Here is a 19,819-nt window from a genome sequence, read left to right as displayed (position 1 = left end):
AGTGGGGAGATGAAAAGATTGAAGAAGTAGTGGGGAGATGAAATGGTAAGGGAGAGAGAAAGGTTAGAGAAGTGTAAATATTAAAAAAATAAATGTTAAAAACAATTATGAGAAAATTGAGAAAAAAAAAAAAAAAAAAAACCCAAAAGCTTGAAAGGCTTCAACGTTTGTTTGTTTGTTTTTTTTTTTTTTTTTTTTTTTTTTTTTTTTTTTTTTTTTAAGCTAAAAAGGCTCACACAAAACCCTAAAGCTAAACTGAAAAGGCTTTAGGTTGGGCTTGATAGTGGAACTAACTAAATAAGAGGTAGGCTGAATTAGTTATATAGATTTGTTATAGGGTGATAGTGGAAGTAAATAAATAAGTAATGGGCTGGATTTATTATAGGGTGATAGTGGAAATAAATAAATAAGTAGTGGGCTGCATTTATAGGGCTAAAAATTGTAAAAACCATTTTAAAATTGTAGGAAAAATTATATTTTAAAAAAGAAAAGGAAAAAAAGAATGACGTTACAGTTGATGTGGCGCAACGTAAGAACAGTAGTATTAAACGCTATGTTTCAGCTTTTAGTAATATATAGATGAGAAAACAATAAGTTAATTGCATAACTCATAAACAAGCTCAAGCTTATTTCAACAAAAAAAATGAATCAAAATTAAACGTATTGTTTAGTTTGGTGATGAACTTGAGCTCAACTCATGTTTAAAATAAAATTAAATAAGCAATTCCAAATTTGTAATATATGGTTAGGCTCGATTTGTTTACAATCCAACTAGTAAATAGTCCTAATGTAATACTTTGCATAAGTACATTGAGGTGACAAATTTGCCAAGCCTTATGGGCTTGACATGCCTCGCCCCATCCCAAATTTTGTTTTATTGGAGAAGTTTGTGGTAACATTATATTTTAATGGATTAATGAATGATAAAATATGCATTCCTTCAAATCCCTTCTGTATTCAATGTGTTTCCTTTTAAGATATTCCAGGTACAATAGTTACCATATTAGAACTCACCATCTTATAAATATGTCAATCCTCATATCTTGTCACTAATATTAATTTTTGTGCCAAATTAGGCTTGGTTTGAGTTTGGGTTGCTTACTTGGTTTTGGAGGGTGTTAGGTGGCAGTGCATACAACGCTAATATTCATTTTGGGCCTTATTGTGTCAAGTCTAAATCTTCTATATTATTTTTTATGCTCTATTATATGTTTTACAAATAAAAACTTGCCACATGTACACCTGGTTAATTAAATTCTAATTATATTCATTTCATATTTTAATTACCCAAAATAAATTAAAAACCCAGTACATCCCCATGACCACCAACCTTCACTGGCACCACTAACAAGAGACTGCTAGCACCATCAATCATGCTACAATCCATGGCCAACCACCGCTTTTGACAAACCATCTCTTTTCCACTTCATCACTCTCAAACCCACCACCACCAATTTCAACCGAACAACAAATACCCATAACAAATCCTTAGTAACCCTTCAATATAAATATGACGATGATTACAATGGATTTTTGTATATATTTCTCTATCTTTGCCTTTCAATTTGAATACGCTTTTGAATGCGAATTTGAAGGGATTTTTTCTTTGTGGAACTGTGATGGATTAAAAAAATGATCTTTAATTTAATAATAATAATAATAATCCGAAATTCATAACCAACCCAATACATATTGCTATCACTATATCACATTTCATACCAAACCTTGCTAGGCATTCAAATTCGATGAGCTAATTTAACTTTTAGCTCCTCAAAAAGTTACTTTATGTATTTTAACACATCGCTTTACAATACACTCTATATCATATCTCCTATTTTAACATACAACCCATTAAAATAATATAAACAATTTCTATCCATTAAATAAATAAATAAATAAACCAACAAAAACTAGAGACACCCATAAACACCATTCTACAACAACAGAACAACCACAAACTGCCATACCCTTGGCCAAACACCCAAACCCACATCCATAAAACACCTACAAATAGCCATACCCACAGCCAAATACTCATTTCATAGCAAGCCACCAACCATTCCATAGCCACACCACCACTTTCACAAACACCAACCATACTGCAGCCACACCAACACCAACACCAACACCAACCATATCACAACCATCGATCCAAACCAACCAAAAACCAACACAATCAAACCATAACTCCACCAAAACCCAGCTACACCAAAAACCACCACACAAGCTGCCCATAGTGACAAGCAACGTCCTACAACACCAAAAACCATTGCAAAAAGTGACCAATGATGATGAGATGAAAGGAGAGGAGAGTGAAGAGACGAGAGAGGAGAGAAGAGAGAAATGAGCCTGGCAAGAGGGAGTGATGAGAGAGGAGAGAGAAATTAAAACTAATAAAGTATGAGTAGTAACTAGTTACTGTAGCTAGTTGCTAAAATTTTCCTATAACACCTCTAATGTAGCATATTTTTTTGGTGTTGAGTCTTAAAATAGCTTTTAAGTGGTTTTACAAATTACAATATTCAATTTGAATGCTATTACCCAAGTTTTACCCAATATCCCATTCCATCCCAAACTTGGGGATATTTGCCCTCTAGCATGATTATAGAAACTATTTCTTTAGTAAGCAAGGTTTTGAAACTATTGAGGAAAGTAACATCTTGAGCCTTTAAGGCTAGAGTTCAATGAAGAAACTCGAGCCTAACATGGAGATTTTTGCCACATGAAACTCAGTCTCTAAGACTTGAGTTTCATAGAGCGTGAATAAGAAGTAGACCGAGATCGAGGAGAGGATAAAGAAGAAGATTTGAAGAATCTGAACAAGAAGTAGATCTAAAGAGGAAGATTTGAAGAAGATTAGAGGAAGAAGAAGAATAGACTAGGAAGATCTAAAGAAGAAGATGAAAAAGAAAAAGAACAGACCAGAAGAATGCAGGAACTCAAGTCTTAAATACTTAGGGCTTGTTTAGTCATCAATCTCAAACTTACATTTTCATATTTTAAATAACATTACACATTTTTCACATACTTTTTCACTCACACGTATTTCAAAAAACTACAAATAACATTTCTCAAACTACTCTACCAAACACCCCCTTAAATTCCACATGAATTTTTTTCCACATCAAATTGCCAACACTTGCATACTAGTTCATAAAAAATTTTACAAACATGACAACTAATTAAAGTGTTTCAAAAATAATACTAAATACAATAAAAAATTCTCCCAAACCTTGTCACGTAAGTTTATTGTCCCCACGTTTCTCAAAAAAAAAAAAAAAAAAAAGTTTATTGTCCCCACTCTAAAACCTTTATGTCACGAAGTCTGTTCACTGACTCTGTTCATATGATTTGACTTTAGTATCTATCTGATAGACTGTACGTAATTGTCAAGGTTGCAACGCTTTTTATCTTTCCACTTTATTTACTTTCCCATTACTTATACATCCAGTTACAACTTACATGCCCTTCCTCCATAGCCAGACTTCAAGATCCTAAAATTTCAATTCCTCTCTCTCTTTCTCTCTCTGCAATTTCGTGGAGTTCGTGTTCCTAGCCGTTGATAACTGACTTCCAACGTATATACCTCTCCAATATATTCTTCCAAACATCAGCTACTTCATGGAGCAAGCATTGATCGGTCCGTACACATATCAATCCTTTTTACCATTTGTTCTAATTTTTTGGTTGCTGAGAAAATAAAAGGAAAAGTACACAAAGCTTTTTTTATTACTTACGTTTGTGCTGTTTTTTGAGTTTCGAAGCATGAAATGAAAATTGTTTTGTCCATTTCAGCTCAGACAGGAGAGCAAGAATTGTTTCCTTTTTTAAAATAATGTGGTAATTTCTATGAGGTTCTGTTTCTTAAAATAAAAAAAGTCAGGGTTTTAACTTTACAACATTAAATGGTTTCATTTTATTTTTATTTTTTCAACTTTTTCCCGGGAACCGAACAGATCATTATTACCTACCACCTCACAAATTTATTGATTTTGATCTGCTCCTATATATGTTGTCAGCTGGTCTTTCAAGCATCAGTTTCCGGCCAAACTCAGGGCTAAAGCAAAATCCAAACGACATCCGAGAAGCGACGACGCAGAAGCGAGAGCTTGATATGTTTCCGGAAGCAGTAGTGGCATCTGATGATGTTAAGCCTCAGTTGGATATTACTAAGAATAAGATGGTCAGTCGTCAATATCTCATACTATAGCTATTATTACATGTTATTTGTGAGTTTTTTTAGATTCTATACACTTTATTAGTATTTAGTGGAACTCTGCATGATTTTTATGCGTTCAGGATAAATCTTGGACACACACTTTCATACCCAATTCCACTAGTTGACTATAAATGATGGGTACTTTATACCAACCACTCTTTACATGGCCTACAATATTTTTTTGGTTTTTCGGGATTTGTGTACTGAACCTAATACAATGCGCCGCATGTTTAACATTTTGTATCGGGTCCAATAAACATGACACTCCACCCAAATGATTGACTTGTTTAGCAAGTTATAAAATTTGGATTTTACTAATGTGGAAAAAAATTTGTCTAGAATTGAAAAAAGAATGATAGCTTTTTCAATTTTCCGAAAAAATGTTTCCAAAAATAAAAAGTTTAATGTATACTCTAAGGACACACATTAACCGGACCCATAAAATTTAAGTGTGAAATTAATTGGTGTATCGGTTGGTTGGGTCCGTAAAGTATATCAATCTGACTGTTATACGTTCTAGGAATCTATTTTGTTAATGAGTTTGCTGTCAAGATTGGGATACTCACTACTGTACTTATATATATTCTCATTTTTTTGGTACAATTTGATCAGCCTTTGACAAATAATCCAGAGAACAGTCAAGTGCCCAGAAGCCAATTGCTGCCCCCGTTTAGAAGAAAAAAAGTAAATAAACTTTCAGCACTTTATATTACTTCGATGAAATTACTACATTTATATCTTGAAGTCAAAAGTTTAACATTGGGCAACCTCTCAAGATTTAAAGAATGGATATATTATCATAGATTCACCTTCTCTTCTTTGATTGCCTGAATTGAGTATTATTAACAAGTATGTGTGTAGGTGATGCTTGAATGTAAACATGCATGAATATAATCATGATTGTATCATTTTATATGTGTGTATAACACACGCTTATGATAGGAAATAAGTTAATATTGATGCCAAGAATATGGGAAACAGGTCAAAATAAGTTGATATTGAATTATTGATGCCAATAATAAGCTAGTGTTTTAATTTCTTTGCTTACATCCATGATCCATCCCTTACTTCTGATAGGAAATAAACTTTGTTATACTATATATTAAACAGCTTTAGAATGGGTATTTTTGGTCTCCTGTCTGAATTAGTTGGATGTGCGTCGGAGGGCATGCAGTTTATCTTTTGCCTCTATTCTTGGGTGTTTTTTACATCAAAATTATGCCTTTGTGTATTTGCAGCTTTCCCACGGCATTACTTTAAACACAAGGTTGAATTTAATTGTTGTTGTTGTTTTTAAATTATCAGGGAGGACCTCTAGTCAAATCTAACTTACCATGGTCAGCTAGAAGGGGAAATCTCTCTGAATACGATCGTGTCTTGAAAACAACAGCAGATAGGTAATATATTAAAATATCATAGTTTGTGATGCTTCTGCAAGATTTATGATTCTTGCCTCATGTGCTGTTTAGTGCTCGGATTTTCGTTTGTTATATGAAGTTATGAATAGATCATTAGTTAACATGGATTGTTGACTCTGAGCTTTGTTAGCCTATTATTAAGTTTTAACAATCCAAATTTTGAAATTTTAAGACACTATCAGAAAAATGCTCTATGTTCCTGAGACTAAAAACATTCCTTTGTAACAAGGTAAATGCGTAAATTGAAATGATTAGTGAATACTTGTAATGCTTGTTCTGCACAGACGTTTTTAAATTGCAAAATTGTTGTGAAAAACAGGTGGGGGGGGGGGGAAGAAGGAAAAGGAAAGAAACAGAAGATTCAAAGCTAATTTCCTCACTAAACAAAATTACGTCTTCCAACTCTCGCACACACAATAAAGGCTAAACCATCACTCTATTTTTACGCATTATCCAACCTCTCTACTTTATTATCAACACAGGAGTAACACTCTTAATACATAGGAATATTGCACTTCCTTATTATTCTTCTAATCAATGTGGGATTCCAAAACCAACTAGAAAACCTCCAAACTTAATCCTTTTATGGACTAGATTTAACATATCTCCACCTTTAGCCTTGAGCTGTCTTTACTAGTATCCTTTGAGTACCCTCTTTACATCTTCTTTGTCAGTAGGAATGCTCTACCTCACGTCCTTAACAAGAGATGATATATATTGAGTTCACATAATGCCTAAACTTCTCATTCAAACTCATTTGCACAACCATTTCATTCATATTGACCACAAATCTTACCCTTTTACATCCATGGTTATTTTTCCTTTGCTGTGTTTTACTCAAAGACTCATCTTTGCATTTTGCTCCACCTTTAACTGTCTCACCAATCAACTTGCTCTAACGCATTTGAACATTTGCTAACTTATAACTCCACCGTTTGTATAATATCCATAGTTCATAGAATACGGCCGATCCAAAGAAATCAAATTTCTTTCATGCCCAGGTACATGTTTCACATTACACAGGATTTTCACTATCCCATCAAACATCTTAACTTTTATGGTCCCTATTCATGCAACATTACATTCTCTTCTATTAGTCAACATTAAAACTTTCATCACAAGTCCTGTACGTGTCAATCCAAACTTTATTCTAACACATATGAAGCAACAAGCAAAATCCAAAACTCATGATTTTTTAAACTAAATCTATACTTTTACTAACCATCAGAACAGCGCCACAATCTTCATTCTCGCTATTAGTTATAGAATTCATTGCATATGCAAACTTCTTACAATCACAACTTTTCTTGAGCTCTTCTAACTTAGATCCTAGCTTCTTGCATAGATACTAATATTGTCCCATCTCATAATAATAATAATATTCTACATCATTTATATCATTCTTCAGTCTAGAATTTGATATTTGCTTCTCCCTATAATTCTTCCCGCATGACATACTACTACCATGACTTGAATAAGATTTCACCATAAATGCCCCATAGTCAAAATTGTTTATTCTTATTGAGCATCTTGATCTATAAAGAACTATTGTGACCTCTTCTAACTTTAGTGTTTCCTTGCCAACCAACAGTATAGTCACTAGGCAATCATATATATGAACGAGAGAGTGAAGTTAGAAGTAATTAACAAGGCCAGATCTTGCTCCTCAATTTCCATGCTTGAAAATTGAGTAGTCAATCTATGAAAAGCATTCAAGTGATCCCTAATATTGGTATCTTATTCCATATTAAATTGATACAACTCTTTCTTCAAGTTTCCTTGCTTGGAGTGAGCACCAGGGAAGCCACTAAGAGTCAGCATCTAAGGTGGACCTAGAGTCATCACCAGACCAAAGAGAGACCAAACATCCATTTTTCTCCTTCATCAAAATATCAACTATCTCCTCAATGGGTACAAGAGGTTGCTTATAAAGGATTGCCAAGCCCTAGTTCTAATTGGCGTAGGAAACTTAACTGCCTTATTACAAAAATAACCCTGCTTCCAAATCAAATACTATTAGCCTGATAAACTACTAAAACCTAAAATATAAAAATTCAATTGACTTGCAAACATAAATAATACTAAATAAAAATCTTATTGTGCCTCCCGCATAAACTAACTATTTGTAAGCGACTTTGAAACATATATCTTCTCTAATTTTTCCATAATTAGTGGGAAAGAAGTCTCATTCAATATGTTATAGCTTATCTCTAGACCTTCTCAAACAGATAGTACCTACTACCTTCTTCTCAAGCTCTTCTCATTCATCATAGAAAGATTTCTTTGCTTTCCATATAATTCTTTAATTAATCCTTATTGTGCTAGGATGTCTTCTTCGATCTCAAAACTTTGTGCTTGCAATCTCCTAAATGCCTAACTAATAGCTCTTATCCCAATTTGTAGTGAAGACATGCAAAACAATATGAAGGCAAGTAGCAAAAGAAAGAAAAATTTATATGGTTTGGCAAACCAATTTATTGTGAAAACACACAAAACAATAAGAGGCAAGTAAGAGATGATACAAAATTTGACAAACGCCAACCAAAAAAATCCACCAAACAATCTTGTTGATTTCACGTTAGCACACTAGACAAAACTCAGTCTCTGATTTTCTCAATAGACAAAGTTTTCTCTTCTAACTCCTACATACATATAAAAGGCTACATCACCTGTTTACAAAGACTATCGCACCCCCTACTTCATTTTCTTATCAATATGGGAGTGGCACTCTTTATATATAGTAATATTGCGCCTCCTTATTTTTCTTTTAACTAATGTAGGATTTAAAGTCAATTAAGAAATCTCTCAAATTTATTCATCTCGTGGGCTAGACTAAACAAAATCATGTTTAAAATATTACTACAGCATAGTTTAAGTTTATCATAGAGTGCGACCATGTGGGTGTACTTCTTTTATCTTTTTGTATATGTGATTGAACTGGTTTAGTTTCAAATGGTTGCAACCTTTCCTTAGATAAAGAGAATTAATGAAGATGATGCATTTGCTATATAATTAAACGTATCATTGCATTTAATTATAAAAGATGCAGGTGAACAGGCGATGCTGAATACAATTTTCTAATCCAATGCAGGATAATGAACAAGCAGACCCCAACTAAGTTTGATCTGCGACATCACCCAATTTACAGTGGAATTAAATCAGCTGAAACCTTAAAGGTTAAACACCCCCTCAACCTTCTCTTTTTTTCTTTTTCTTTTTTTTTTTTTTTAAATTTTAAGTTTCATTAATTTGCACATCCATAAGCCAAATTTAGAAACATTGTTCCTTTGACTTGCAATACAGTGGACTATTTCACTGATACATAACAAGGCTGTGATGGAACCGGCATTTTGTCCCATGTACGCTCTTCTGTGCAGTGATCTCAGTGAACAGCTCCCACCTTTAGCATCTGATGAACCTGATGGTAATGTAATTACTTTCAAGAGAGTCCTACTGAATAAATGCCAGGAGACATTTGAGTGTGCTGACGAACGGAGTGAAGAATTAAGGCATATGACTGCTCCGGAGCAAAAGATGGAGCGTAGGGTTAGAGAAAGAATGCTCAAGCTTCATTTTCTTGGAAACATCCGTTTACTTGGAGAGCTTTATAAGCAGAAGATGGTACCTGAAAAAATCATCCATCACATTGTTCAGGTTCCATTTGAACTTCCTTTCTCTGTTCTGTGGTTCAAGCAATTCACTGTTCATATATAGCTCTAGTTTAGAATATATTGATTGTTATTTATATTGCTCATGTCACTTGTATACGTGAAACAGAAGCTTCTAGATCCACCTGAGGAAAACGTGGAAGCTATATGTCAGTTACTTAACACTGTTGGTAAGCAGCTTGATGAGGACCAAAAATCACGGCGTATAAATGATATGTACTTCTGTCAATTGAAGTTACTGAGCACAAACCCTCAGTTGGCTCCTCGACTGAGGCACATGATTCGTGACATTCTTGATTTGAGAGAAAAAAATTGGCTTCCCAGACGTAAAGAGGTATAGATACGAATGTCATCTTTATTTTTGAAAGATATCATTATGTGATATCATGTCTGTGCAATGTGCATGCATGGGTTTGGCTTGGATTATCTAACCATCTCTTTACTACCTTGCTTTTCCAGGTAAAACCCAAATTCATCCCTGACATACAGTCAGAATCGCAGAATCAAGGGAACATCAGCCCAGGTAAATACATCCCTAGGTTCAGAAGAGATGCAATGTTGAGTAATCTTCAGAGAAAAACAGTCTCTCTTATTGAGGAATATTTCACTATCAGACTTTTGGACGAAGCGCTACAGTGTGTGAAGGAACTAAATTCTCCAGATTACCACCGTGAGGTTGTCAAGGAAGCTATTTCCCTGGGACTAGAGAAAAGTCCACCCTGTGTTGAACCAGTTGTGAAGCTTCTTGAGTATCTGTTTGCAGAGAAAGTTCTTGCAGATGGAGACATAGAGCTTGGATGTTTACTTTATGGCTCAATGTTGGATGATGTTAGTCTTGATGTACCCAAAGCACCAAATGGTTTTGGTGAAATTATTGGGAAACTAGTTCTGGCTGGGGTCTTGGATTTTACAGTGGTGAATAAGGTGGTGAAGAAGGTGGAAGATGAGCGGTTGCAGAAAGCTATATTTGATGGAGCAGAGCTGACTGTTAATCATGGATAGAGTGTTTGGAATCACAATTATGCATCTGATGATGACTGATATTTTGTAGATTTGTAAATGGATTGAGCTGTTATAAACACAGGTTGAACTTGTTAAAAAGTTTGTTTATCTAGATTTTATATAGGCTTTAAGATTGGATTGTGTGACTTTGTAAATAAACTCATCAAATATCAACTTTTATTATTTGTTTTTTTATGGATATTATAAATAGTCTATATTGTAATAAAAAATAATATATAATTTTTAATAATATAAATAGTCTATAATAAGAAGACTTAATCTGAAGCAGAGTTAACAACACTGCCACTACCAGCAGGATTAAAAGAATCACCCTTTTTTTTTTTACTTTTGTTTACACACAAGCCGGCAAACTATGAGGACAATAACACAGGCTGGAAATTGATTTATTTGACCTCTTTTGACTTTAATTTTGCTTTGGTTGTTGTGTCTGTGAGAGGGACAGAGAATGTTTCAGCTGTGGGAGATATTTATTAGCATATCAATTTGTAAAATTTGTAGTAGTTATAACATTTTTAATTTTTATTTGGGCTTATTTATAACCTAAATTTGGGGCTTTCTTCCACTTGAAACCTTGGGCAATCACCTCACTTGCCTCATAGATAGAGCCGGTCTTGCGGAGAAGGAGCACGGAGAAATGAGAGGAGAGAGAAATAAAAACCATTAACAGATCTTTTTTTTTTTTTTTTTTTTGAGAAGAAAGCTTGTATTTCATTAATAGCAGAAAAGGAGTATAATAGAGAGGTGGAGCTAACAGATCATCCTAGGCCAAAATGAAGTAAATAAGCTAAGAGGGGCAGAATAACACCTTTCCATAGATTAGTGGCTTGGTTACATTTAGCAAATTGGGCTAGCTCATGAGCAGCCCTGTTGTAATCCCTTTTCACATGACTGAACGAACAACAGGAGAAGACCGACTTCGCAGATTGAATGCTCAGCACCATGACAGGCTTGAGAAACAGCAGAAATGACAGAGGAAGCATCTGATTCGAAAATCACCTTTGAGATATTCATTTCTTGAGCTAAGAGTACCCCGTGTTCCAAGGCAAAAAACTTTGTTAATTCAGCTGGGTAGTGCACAGGGAGAGCTTTATAGAGAGCAGCGATGACCCTTCCCATTTCATCTCTAATGATGACCCCAATACCAAAAATTCCGCTACCATCAATGGAGGAAGCACCATCAACATTTACCTTGAAGTAGTTGGGTGGAGGAGCAATCCAGTTGCTTTGAGGGGACGGCAGAGGGGGAGTGTCCAACAAAAAAGCCTCCCTGTAATCCTCAATCATGCTCTTGGCTAATTCTAGAATTTGAAGAGATCGTAGCCCATTCTCACCATGGAGAAGCTTGTTCCTGTTATACCAAACTGACCAAGAAATGGCAAAGAACAATTCAAGGTTCAAGGCAGATAAGGAGGAGCATAATTGGAACACTAAATCATTGAAGTTCTTTGTTTTAAGAAGCAAATCAATTGGGCAGTCTTGCCAAAGGGACCACACTGAGAGAGCAAAATCACAAAAGATCAAGGCATGTACAAGGCTTTCAGGCTCCTCATCGCACACTGGGCAAGTACAGAAGGTTTGAATACCTTTTGCAGACACATTTGTGAGCACAGGAAGGTCGTTTACACAGGCACGCCAAGAGAAAATTTTGATTTTTTCTGGAAGCTTTAGAGACCAGATTTTCCTCCAAATCCGAGCATTTGAATCACCAAACGAGCATTCCCCATCAACTCTTGTGTCAAGGATTTTGACTGCAACAAAATAGGCACTTTTTACTGTGAAAACCCCTCTTTTATTCCCTATCCAGATGAGCATGTCCTCAGGCAGATTGTAACAGAGGGGAATTTTTAAAATCATATTAGCCTCAAAAGGGAGGAAGAGAGCACAGACAACCCCCAGTTTCCACCATCTAGTCACCAGATCAATGAGGGAAGAGACCATTGGATAGTCTTCAAAAGGGCGGGGAGGGGAGATGACTTTGTAAGTTATGGGGTTTGGGATCCATTTGTCATCCCAAATGTGGATAAGCCATCCATTTCCCACACTCCATCTTATTCCACATCTTCGAACCTCTAAACTGTTGAAAATACTCTGCCAAGTATAGGAGGGGTTGCTACCAAGATTGTCATGGAGAATATCACAAAAAGGAAAGTATTTTGCCTTAAGGATACGAGCCACTAGGGAACCTGGATTTGTAAGAATTCTCCAAGCTTGTTTTGCAAGTAAGGCAAGATTAAAGGCCTGCAAGTTTCTAAAGCCCATTCCCCCTTGAGATTTGGGCTTGCACATTGTCTTCCACCCAATCCAGGCCATTTTGTCTCCTGATGTTTCTGTCCCCACCAAAAACTTCTCATCAACTTTTCAAGATCTTCACAGAGACTCTTTGGAAGTTGGAAGCAGCTTATTGTGTAAGTAAGAATAGCTTGGGCCACTGCTTTGATAAGAACTTCTTTGTCCCCAGTTTAGAGCAGCTTACCCTTCCAGCCTACAAGTTTCTTGCCAACCTTCTCCTTAATATCCGCAAACACAAGCTTCTTGGATCGGCCAATGATGGAAGGGAGGCCAAGATACTTCGTATGATTTGAGTCATGCATTGACCCAAGAATGTTGATAATCTCATCCTTGAGCTCTTGGGAGGTATTTGGGCTAAAAAAGATAGAGGATTTGTCGGTGTTGATCTTCTGCCCCGAAGCTGACTCATACATACTAAGAATTTCTTTTAGCTTGCTGCATTCATTACCATTTGCCCTACAGAAGAGAAGGTTGTCGTTTGCAAAAAAAATGTGAGTGATTTTTGGAGCCCCCTACAAATGGAAATGCCGTGGAGCTGATTGTTCCGAGCAGTGTCATGAATTAGGGCAGAGAAGCCTTCTGCGCATAAGAGGAATAGGTACGAAGAAAGTGGGTCGCCTTGTCGAAACCCTCTAGTGGGTATAATGTTCCCGTATGTTATGCCATTAATAATGACTGAGTAAGACACCGAGAAAATGCATTTCATTACTAGATTGATCCAATTCTCATCAAAGCCCATTTTCCTCATGACTTTTTCAACGAAAATCCATTCTACCCTGTCGAAAGTTTTACTCATGTCTAGCTTTGCAGCCATGAAGCTATCATTCCCCCCACACTTATGCTTCAGGAAGTGCATGATTTCATATGCCACCAAAACATTATCAGTGATAAGTCGGTCAGCAATGAAGGTACTTTGATTTTTTGAAATGATATACGGAAGGATAGCTTTGAGACGATTAACCGATCATCGTAGCTAGTTGCTACATTTTTGCTATAACACCTATGATGTAGTATATGTTTTGACATTGGGAGTGTTAAAATAGCTTTATATGTGGTTTTACAAATTACAACATTCAATGCGAATGTCTTTACCTAAGTTTATTGTCCCCACTCTAAAACCTTTATGTCTCGAAGTCTGTTGATTCTGTTCATATGACTTGACTTTTTAAATAGTATCTGTTCTTAAAGACTTTACGTAATGGTGAAGGTTGCAGTGCTTTTTTATCTTCTCACTTATTTACTTTCCCATTACTCACACATCCATACCCAGACCTCAAAATCCTAAAATTTCAATTCTGATCTCTCTCTGCAATTTCGTGGAGTTCGTGTTCCTAGCCATTGATAACTGACTTCCAACGTATATACCTCTCCCATATTTTCTTCCAACATCGTCTACTTCATGGAGCAAGCATTGATCGGTCCGTACACATATCAATCCTTTAATTTTTACAATATGTTCTATTGTTTGGTTGATGAGAAAATGAGTGAAACGAAAGGAAAAGTACACAAAGCTTTTGCATTTTATTTTATTTTATTTACGGTTTGTGATGTTTTTAATTTCGAATCATGAAATGAAAATTGTTTTGTCAATTTCAGCTCAGACAGGAGAGCAAGAATTGTTTCCTTTTTTAAAATAATGTGGTAATGTCCATAAAGTTCAGTTTCTGAAATAAAATATCAGGGTTTTAACTTTAAGACATTAATTAAATAGTTTCATTTGATTTTATTTTTTTCAACATTTTCCCGGGAACCAAACATGTCATCAATTACCTACTACCTCATAAATTTATTGTTTTTTGAGCTTATCCTATATATATGTTGTCAGCTGGTCTTCCAAGCATGAGTCTCCGACCAAACTCAGAGCTAAAGCAAAATCCAAACGACATCCGAGAAGCAACAACGCAGCAGCGAGAGCTAGATATGTTTCCGGAATTAGTGGCATCTGATGTTAAGCCTCACTCGGATGTTACTAAGAATAAGATGGTCAGTACTCATCATCAAATCTCATACTAACTTGTATTATTACATAACTATTATTAGTGAGTCTTTTAGATTATATACTCTTAAATAGTGAAACTCTGCAGGATTTTGTGATCAGGTCCCTTAAAAAAACAAGCCCCTAAGCTTTCATACCCAATTTTATAAGATTAAGGCTTACCTTCAACGCACTTGAGCCAACACGATGCGAACATGTGATAAAAATAGGACACATGCTCATATTGATGCTTTCTGCCTGCCACTTTTTATATGGACCTATTATTATTTTTCTCAAACATGGCTTGGATTTAGTATCCAGTATACTAGACCCAATAATATGACACCACTTGCCATATGTCTTATATTAGATTTCATGAGCAGGGCATTTTTTTTCCTCACCACTTACATGATCCACCAGTTTACCAAGTTATAAAATTTAGTGTTAAATTGGTGTATTGGTTGGTTGAGACTGTAAGTAGGAAATTTACGTTCTAGGATTCTTTTACTTTTTGTTAATGAGTTTACTGTTACACACTGTAGTGTTGGTTGGTTGGTTCCGTAACTTTCTTACTTGCACTTCTCAACAAAAGAAAATTCTTATTTACTTACATATATTCTCACTATTTTAGGTACAATCAAATCAGCATTTGACAAATAATCCGGAGACCAGAAACCGACGGTTGCCTAGAAGAAAAAAAGTATATAAACTTTCAGCACTTTACGTTACTTTATTATCAATTTATTTTGCTTTTTGTTGATTGCTTTTATTGAAAATGCGCTGAAATATACTTGTATTTAGAAAAATTAGAAAAAATAAGATTTTAAAAAGTTATACATAAAAGCTAAAAGTTTGTCACTAGAAGCAAATGGATTATCGTGTGATTGTGTGTTGCGGAATTGCTTTAAAATTTTTTTGTTTTTTTGCCTTTTGTCTAAATTTTTTTTTTTTGGCTAATAATCTCACTTTTAACTTTTTGTGTAACACATTTAACATAAAAATTATCAAAAATCATATTTTTTGATAAACACTATGCAAATAAGTTGTCAAAAATAAGCAAAATCTAAACACACTCACTCATAAAATTACTACATTTATATCTTGAAGTCAAAAGTTTAACATTGTAGTCGTCACAAAGTCTATACTGAGATTGGGCAACCTCTCAAGTCTCAAGATTTAAAGGATAGATATATTATCATAGATTCACTCTCTCTTCTTTAATTGGCTGAATTGAGACTATGCACGTATGCATGTAGGTCATGCTGTAAACATGCATGATTATAAGCATGATTAATTGGATCTTTTGAACTTTGCTTACACCCTTCCCTTACTTCTGATAGGAGATAGACTCTGTTATACTGTATATAAAATAGCTTTAGAATGGAAACTTTTGGTCTTGTGTCTAAATGAAATTTCAACATTTAATTTTGAAAGTATGAATGTGTCAGAATTAGCAATATATCCTTTACCTCTTTTTCTGGGCAATTTTTACATCAAAATTATGCCTTTGTGTATTTGCAGCTTTACTTCGAATACTTGAGTCTAATTGTTGCTGTTGTTTTAATTATCAGGGAGGACCTCAACAAAGATCTGACTTACCATGGTCAGCTAGAAGGGAAAATCTCTCTGAAAACGAATGTATCTTGAAAACAGCAGCAGATAGGTAATATATTAAAATATCATAGTTGTGCTGCTTCTGCAGGATATATGATTCTTACCTCATGTGCTGATTAGCTCTTTGATTTCCCTTTGTTATATGAAATTATGAATAGATCAATAGTTAACGAGGAATGTTGACTCTAAGCCTTGTTAGCCTTTTCAAGTTTTAACAATAATCTAAATCTTGAAATTTCTAGATGCTGTCAGAAAAATGCTCTATCAGACTAAACCATCACTCTATTTATAGGGATTATCCACCTCCATCCCTTGAATTGTCTTTTGTAATGACTTTTTACTAGTACTGTCCTTAACAAGAGATGCGATGTACAGGGTAAGTTTTAAATGGTTGTAACTGTGAAATTGCCAATTGTCCCAAAATCTCTTGGAATATGATAAATTTAATCATTTAACTGCATAATTCTAATAGTAATCTTTCCTTAGATAGGATAAAATTGATGTCGATGATGCATTTGCTATTGCCTATATGATTAAACGAATCGGTGCATTCTTATATCCTTACTTTTTGTTAGCTGCCGCTGTTGACCTTGACACTTGTTTCAAAACAGTAAAGATAACTTATATCATAATAATCTAGAACCTAATGACAGCATTGTTTAATGTCATACTGTAATTCCCTTTTATTATCAGTCACTTGCACATCCCCCGGCCACCAAAGAAAAACCCCAACCCAAATGCATAGCCTTGGTTTTAAAGCATTTAGTTATAAAAGATGCAGGTGATGCTGAATACTAATATCTATTCCGTTGCAGGATACTGAACAAGCATACCTCAGCTAAGTTTGATCGGCTACAGGATCACCCAGTTTACAGTGGAATTAATTCAGCTGAAACCTTAGTGGTTAAGCTTTTGTTTTCCTTAAGTTTCATTAATTAACACATCCAAATGCCAAATTTTAGAAACATTGTTCTTGTTTACCTTTGTGAAAATTTTCCTTTGACTTGCAATACAGGGGACTGTCACACTGATATATAACAAGGCTGTGACAGAACCTGCATATTGTCCCATGTACGCTCTCCTGTGTTCAGATCTTAATCAAAAGCTCCCGCGTTTCCCATCTGATGAACCTCATAGTAGAGACATAACTGTCATGCGAGTCCTATTGAATAAATGCCAGGAGACATTTGAGGGTGCTGACGAACTGACAAAAGAATTACAGTGTATGACTGCTCCAGAACAAACAATGGGTCGTAGGATTAGAGAAAGAATGCTCAGGCGTCGTTTTCTTGGAAACATTCAGTTAATCGGAGAGCTTATGAAGCAGAAGATGATGGTTGAAAGGATTGTTCATCTTGTTGTTCAGGTTCTCATTCCGACTCCCTCTGTCTTGTTAAAAATAATTAGACCCGATATTAGTCGAGGTCCAAGCCTATTAAGATGTCTAAACATTTTAATAATTTAGCCTACAAAATATATAGGAACCAAATATCTGGATTAGTCCAATGGTACTCTTAAAAAAGAATTGTCCAAATTGATAAAATGAAAATTTTAAGTTTCCATTATGGAATTTGATAAAAGATGTATTTTATTTTATGATGAGATTGAATTTTCAAAGAGTTTACTATATGTACATTTTTTAATATAAATTTTATAAATAAGATAAATTTCAACTTTAGGCTGAACCATGTTAAATCCATTATATGTTTTCTCTTTGCCTTCTTTATTTTCTTTCTAAATGTAATATTTTTCTATACAATAGGCTTATGCCATATATTGTTCAAATATATTGTAAATATATTGACTGTTATTTATATGGCTCATGGTTACTTGTGTACGTGAACAGAAGCTTCTTGGACCAGCTGATAGCAAGTTTCAACCCAATGAAGAAAATGTTGAAGCCTTATGCCAGTTATTAATCACTCTTGGTAAGCAGTTTGATGAGAGCCCAACATCACGCTGTAAAAATGATGAGTACTTTAGGCAGTTGAATGATATGAGCACCAGCACGCAACTGGCCCCACTACTGAGGTTCATGATTCGTGATCTGCTCGATTTGAGAGCAAACAATTGGGTTGCCAGGCCTGAAGAGGTACGCATAGTTAATTACTTATACAAAAGTTGTGTCCATAAACTTTCGATTTGCCTCTTGTTGTTCTGATCATTTGTAAATGTGTAACAATCCCTTTTCTATATCTTTATTTTTTGCAGGTAAAAGCCAAAAATATCACTAAAAAATACTCAGAATCACAGAATCTAGGGGATACCGGCCCATGTGGCTTCCTCCCCATGACCAAAACAACTGCAAGGTTGAATAATCTTCAGAGAAAAACAGTCTATCTCATTGAGGAATATTTCATTGTAAGGCTTTTGGACGAAGCGCTTAAGTGTGTGAAGGAACTAAATTCTCCAGCTTACCACCCTGAGGTTGTCAAGGAAGCTATTTCCCTTGGACTAGAGAGAAGTCCACCATGTGCTGAACCAGTTGCGAAGCTTCTTGAGTATCTGTTCACTGAGAAAGTTCTTGCAGATGGAGACATAGAGCTTGGATGTTTACTTTATGGCTCAATGTTGGATGATGTTAGTCTTGATGTACCCAAAGCACCAAATGGTTTTGGTGAAATTATTGGGAAACTAGTTTTGGCTGGGGTCTTGGATTTTACAGTGGTGAATAAGGTGGTTATGAAGGTGGAAGATGAGCGGTTGCAAAAAACTATATCTGGTGCAGCAGTGCGGATTGCTAATTCTACTCCTTGACAGAGTTTTTTGGAATAACAAGCATCTGATGCTGAGTGATATTTTAGTAGAATGTTAAATGACTCAAGATGTTATACTAAGCTTAGCTTGGTAAAAAACTTAAAATTATATAAACTTAAGATTGAATTGTGTAACCTGTAAGTTTATAATAGGTTGATAAAATATCAACTTATTAATTGTTATTTATAGATAATACATATAGTTTATTTTGTAGTAAAAAATAGTATATATTTTTTAATAATATAAGGTTGATGAATTTAATTTTTATAAATTATTAGTATAGGTTTGTGGGTGATAAAAAAATGTAGTTGTAGTGTTCATTATGGATCCGTTTGAATACAGCTGAAATCTATAAACTGAAAGCATTGTAACAAAATAATTTTTAAATATGTAAATAGTATCGTGAAATCCATTTTTAATGAAAATGTTACTGAAAAGTGATGTTTGTGAGTCCCGTGAACAGTACATAGGACCTACTTGTGTGGCTGAAAAGTGGTTGAAAAGTCAAATTATGCGGCTAAAAAAAAAAGCTAAAAACACAAACGACCAACGTGGATGCACAAACCAAATGCACACTATATATGAAAAAATAATAAGTTAATTATGTAACTCATAAACAAACTCAAACTTATTTTGACAAAAAAAAAATGAATCAAACTTGAATCTACTTTATATTTATTTTGGTAATTAACTTGAGTTCAACTCATATTCAAAATAAAATTAAATAAGCAATTCTAAATGTATAATATATGGTTACACTTGGTTCATTTACAGCCCTATTTGTAAGTAGCCCTAATGTAATACTTATTAGCGTAAGTACATTGAGGTGACAATTTTGTCTAGCATTGAGGGCTTG

The 19,819-nt window shown here is 34.8% G+C and overlaps 1 protein-coding gene across 1 annotated transcript; it reads left to right on the top strand.

Annotated features, from left to right (window-relative positions):
- The first annotated feature begins 4,009 nt into the window (after positions 1-4,009).
- LOC126704977 (uncharacterized) lies at positions 4,010-19,002 on the top strand. Its single transcript, XM_050403954.1, is given in 15 exon segments — positions 4,010-4,183; positions 4,772-4,903; positions 5,525-5,616; positions 8,729-8,813; positions 8,941-9,291; positions 9,415-9,639; positions 9,765-10,301; positions 13,984-14,035; positions 14,443-14,600; positions 15,224-15,292; positions 16,164-16,255; positions 17,022-17,109; positions 17,222-17,572; positions 18,053-18,298; positions 18,418-19,002. Coding segments are annotated over 15 exon segments (3,237 nt in total).
- Positions 19,003-19,819: the final 817 nt, after the last annotated feature.

Source organism: Quercus robur, chromosome 2 (genome assembly GCF_932294415.1).
Source record: "Quercus robur chromosome 2, dhQueRobu3.1, whole genome shotgun sequence".
Taxonomy (NCBI): Eukaryota; Viridiplantae; Streptophyta; class Magnoliopsida; order Fagales; family Fagaceae; genus Quercus; species Quercus robur.
Note: the sequence above shows the minus strand (reverse complement) of the source record. Positions and strands in the feature narration are given on the sequence as shown.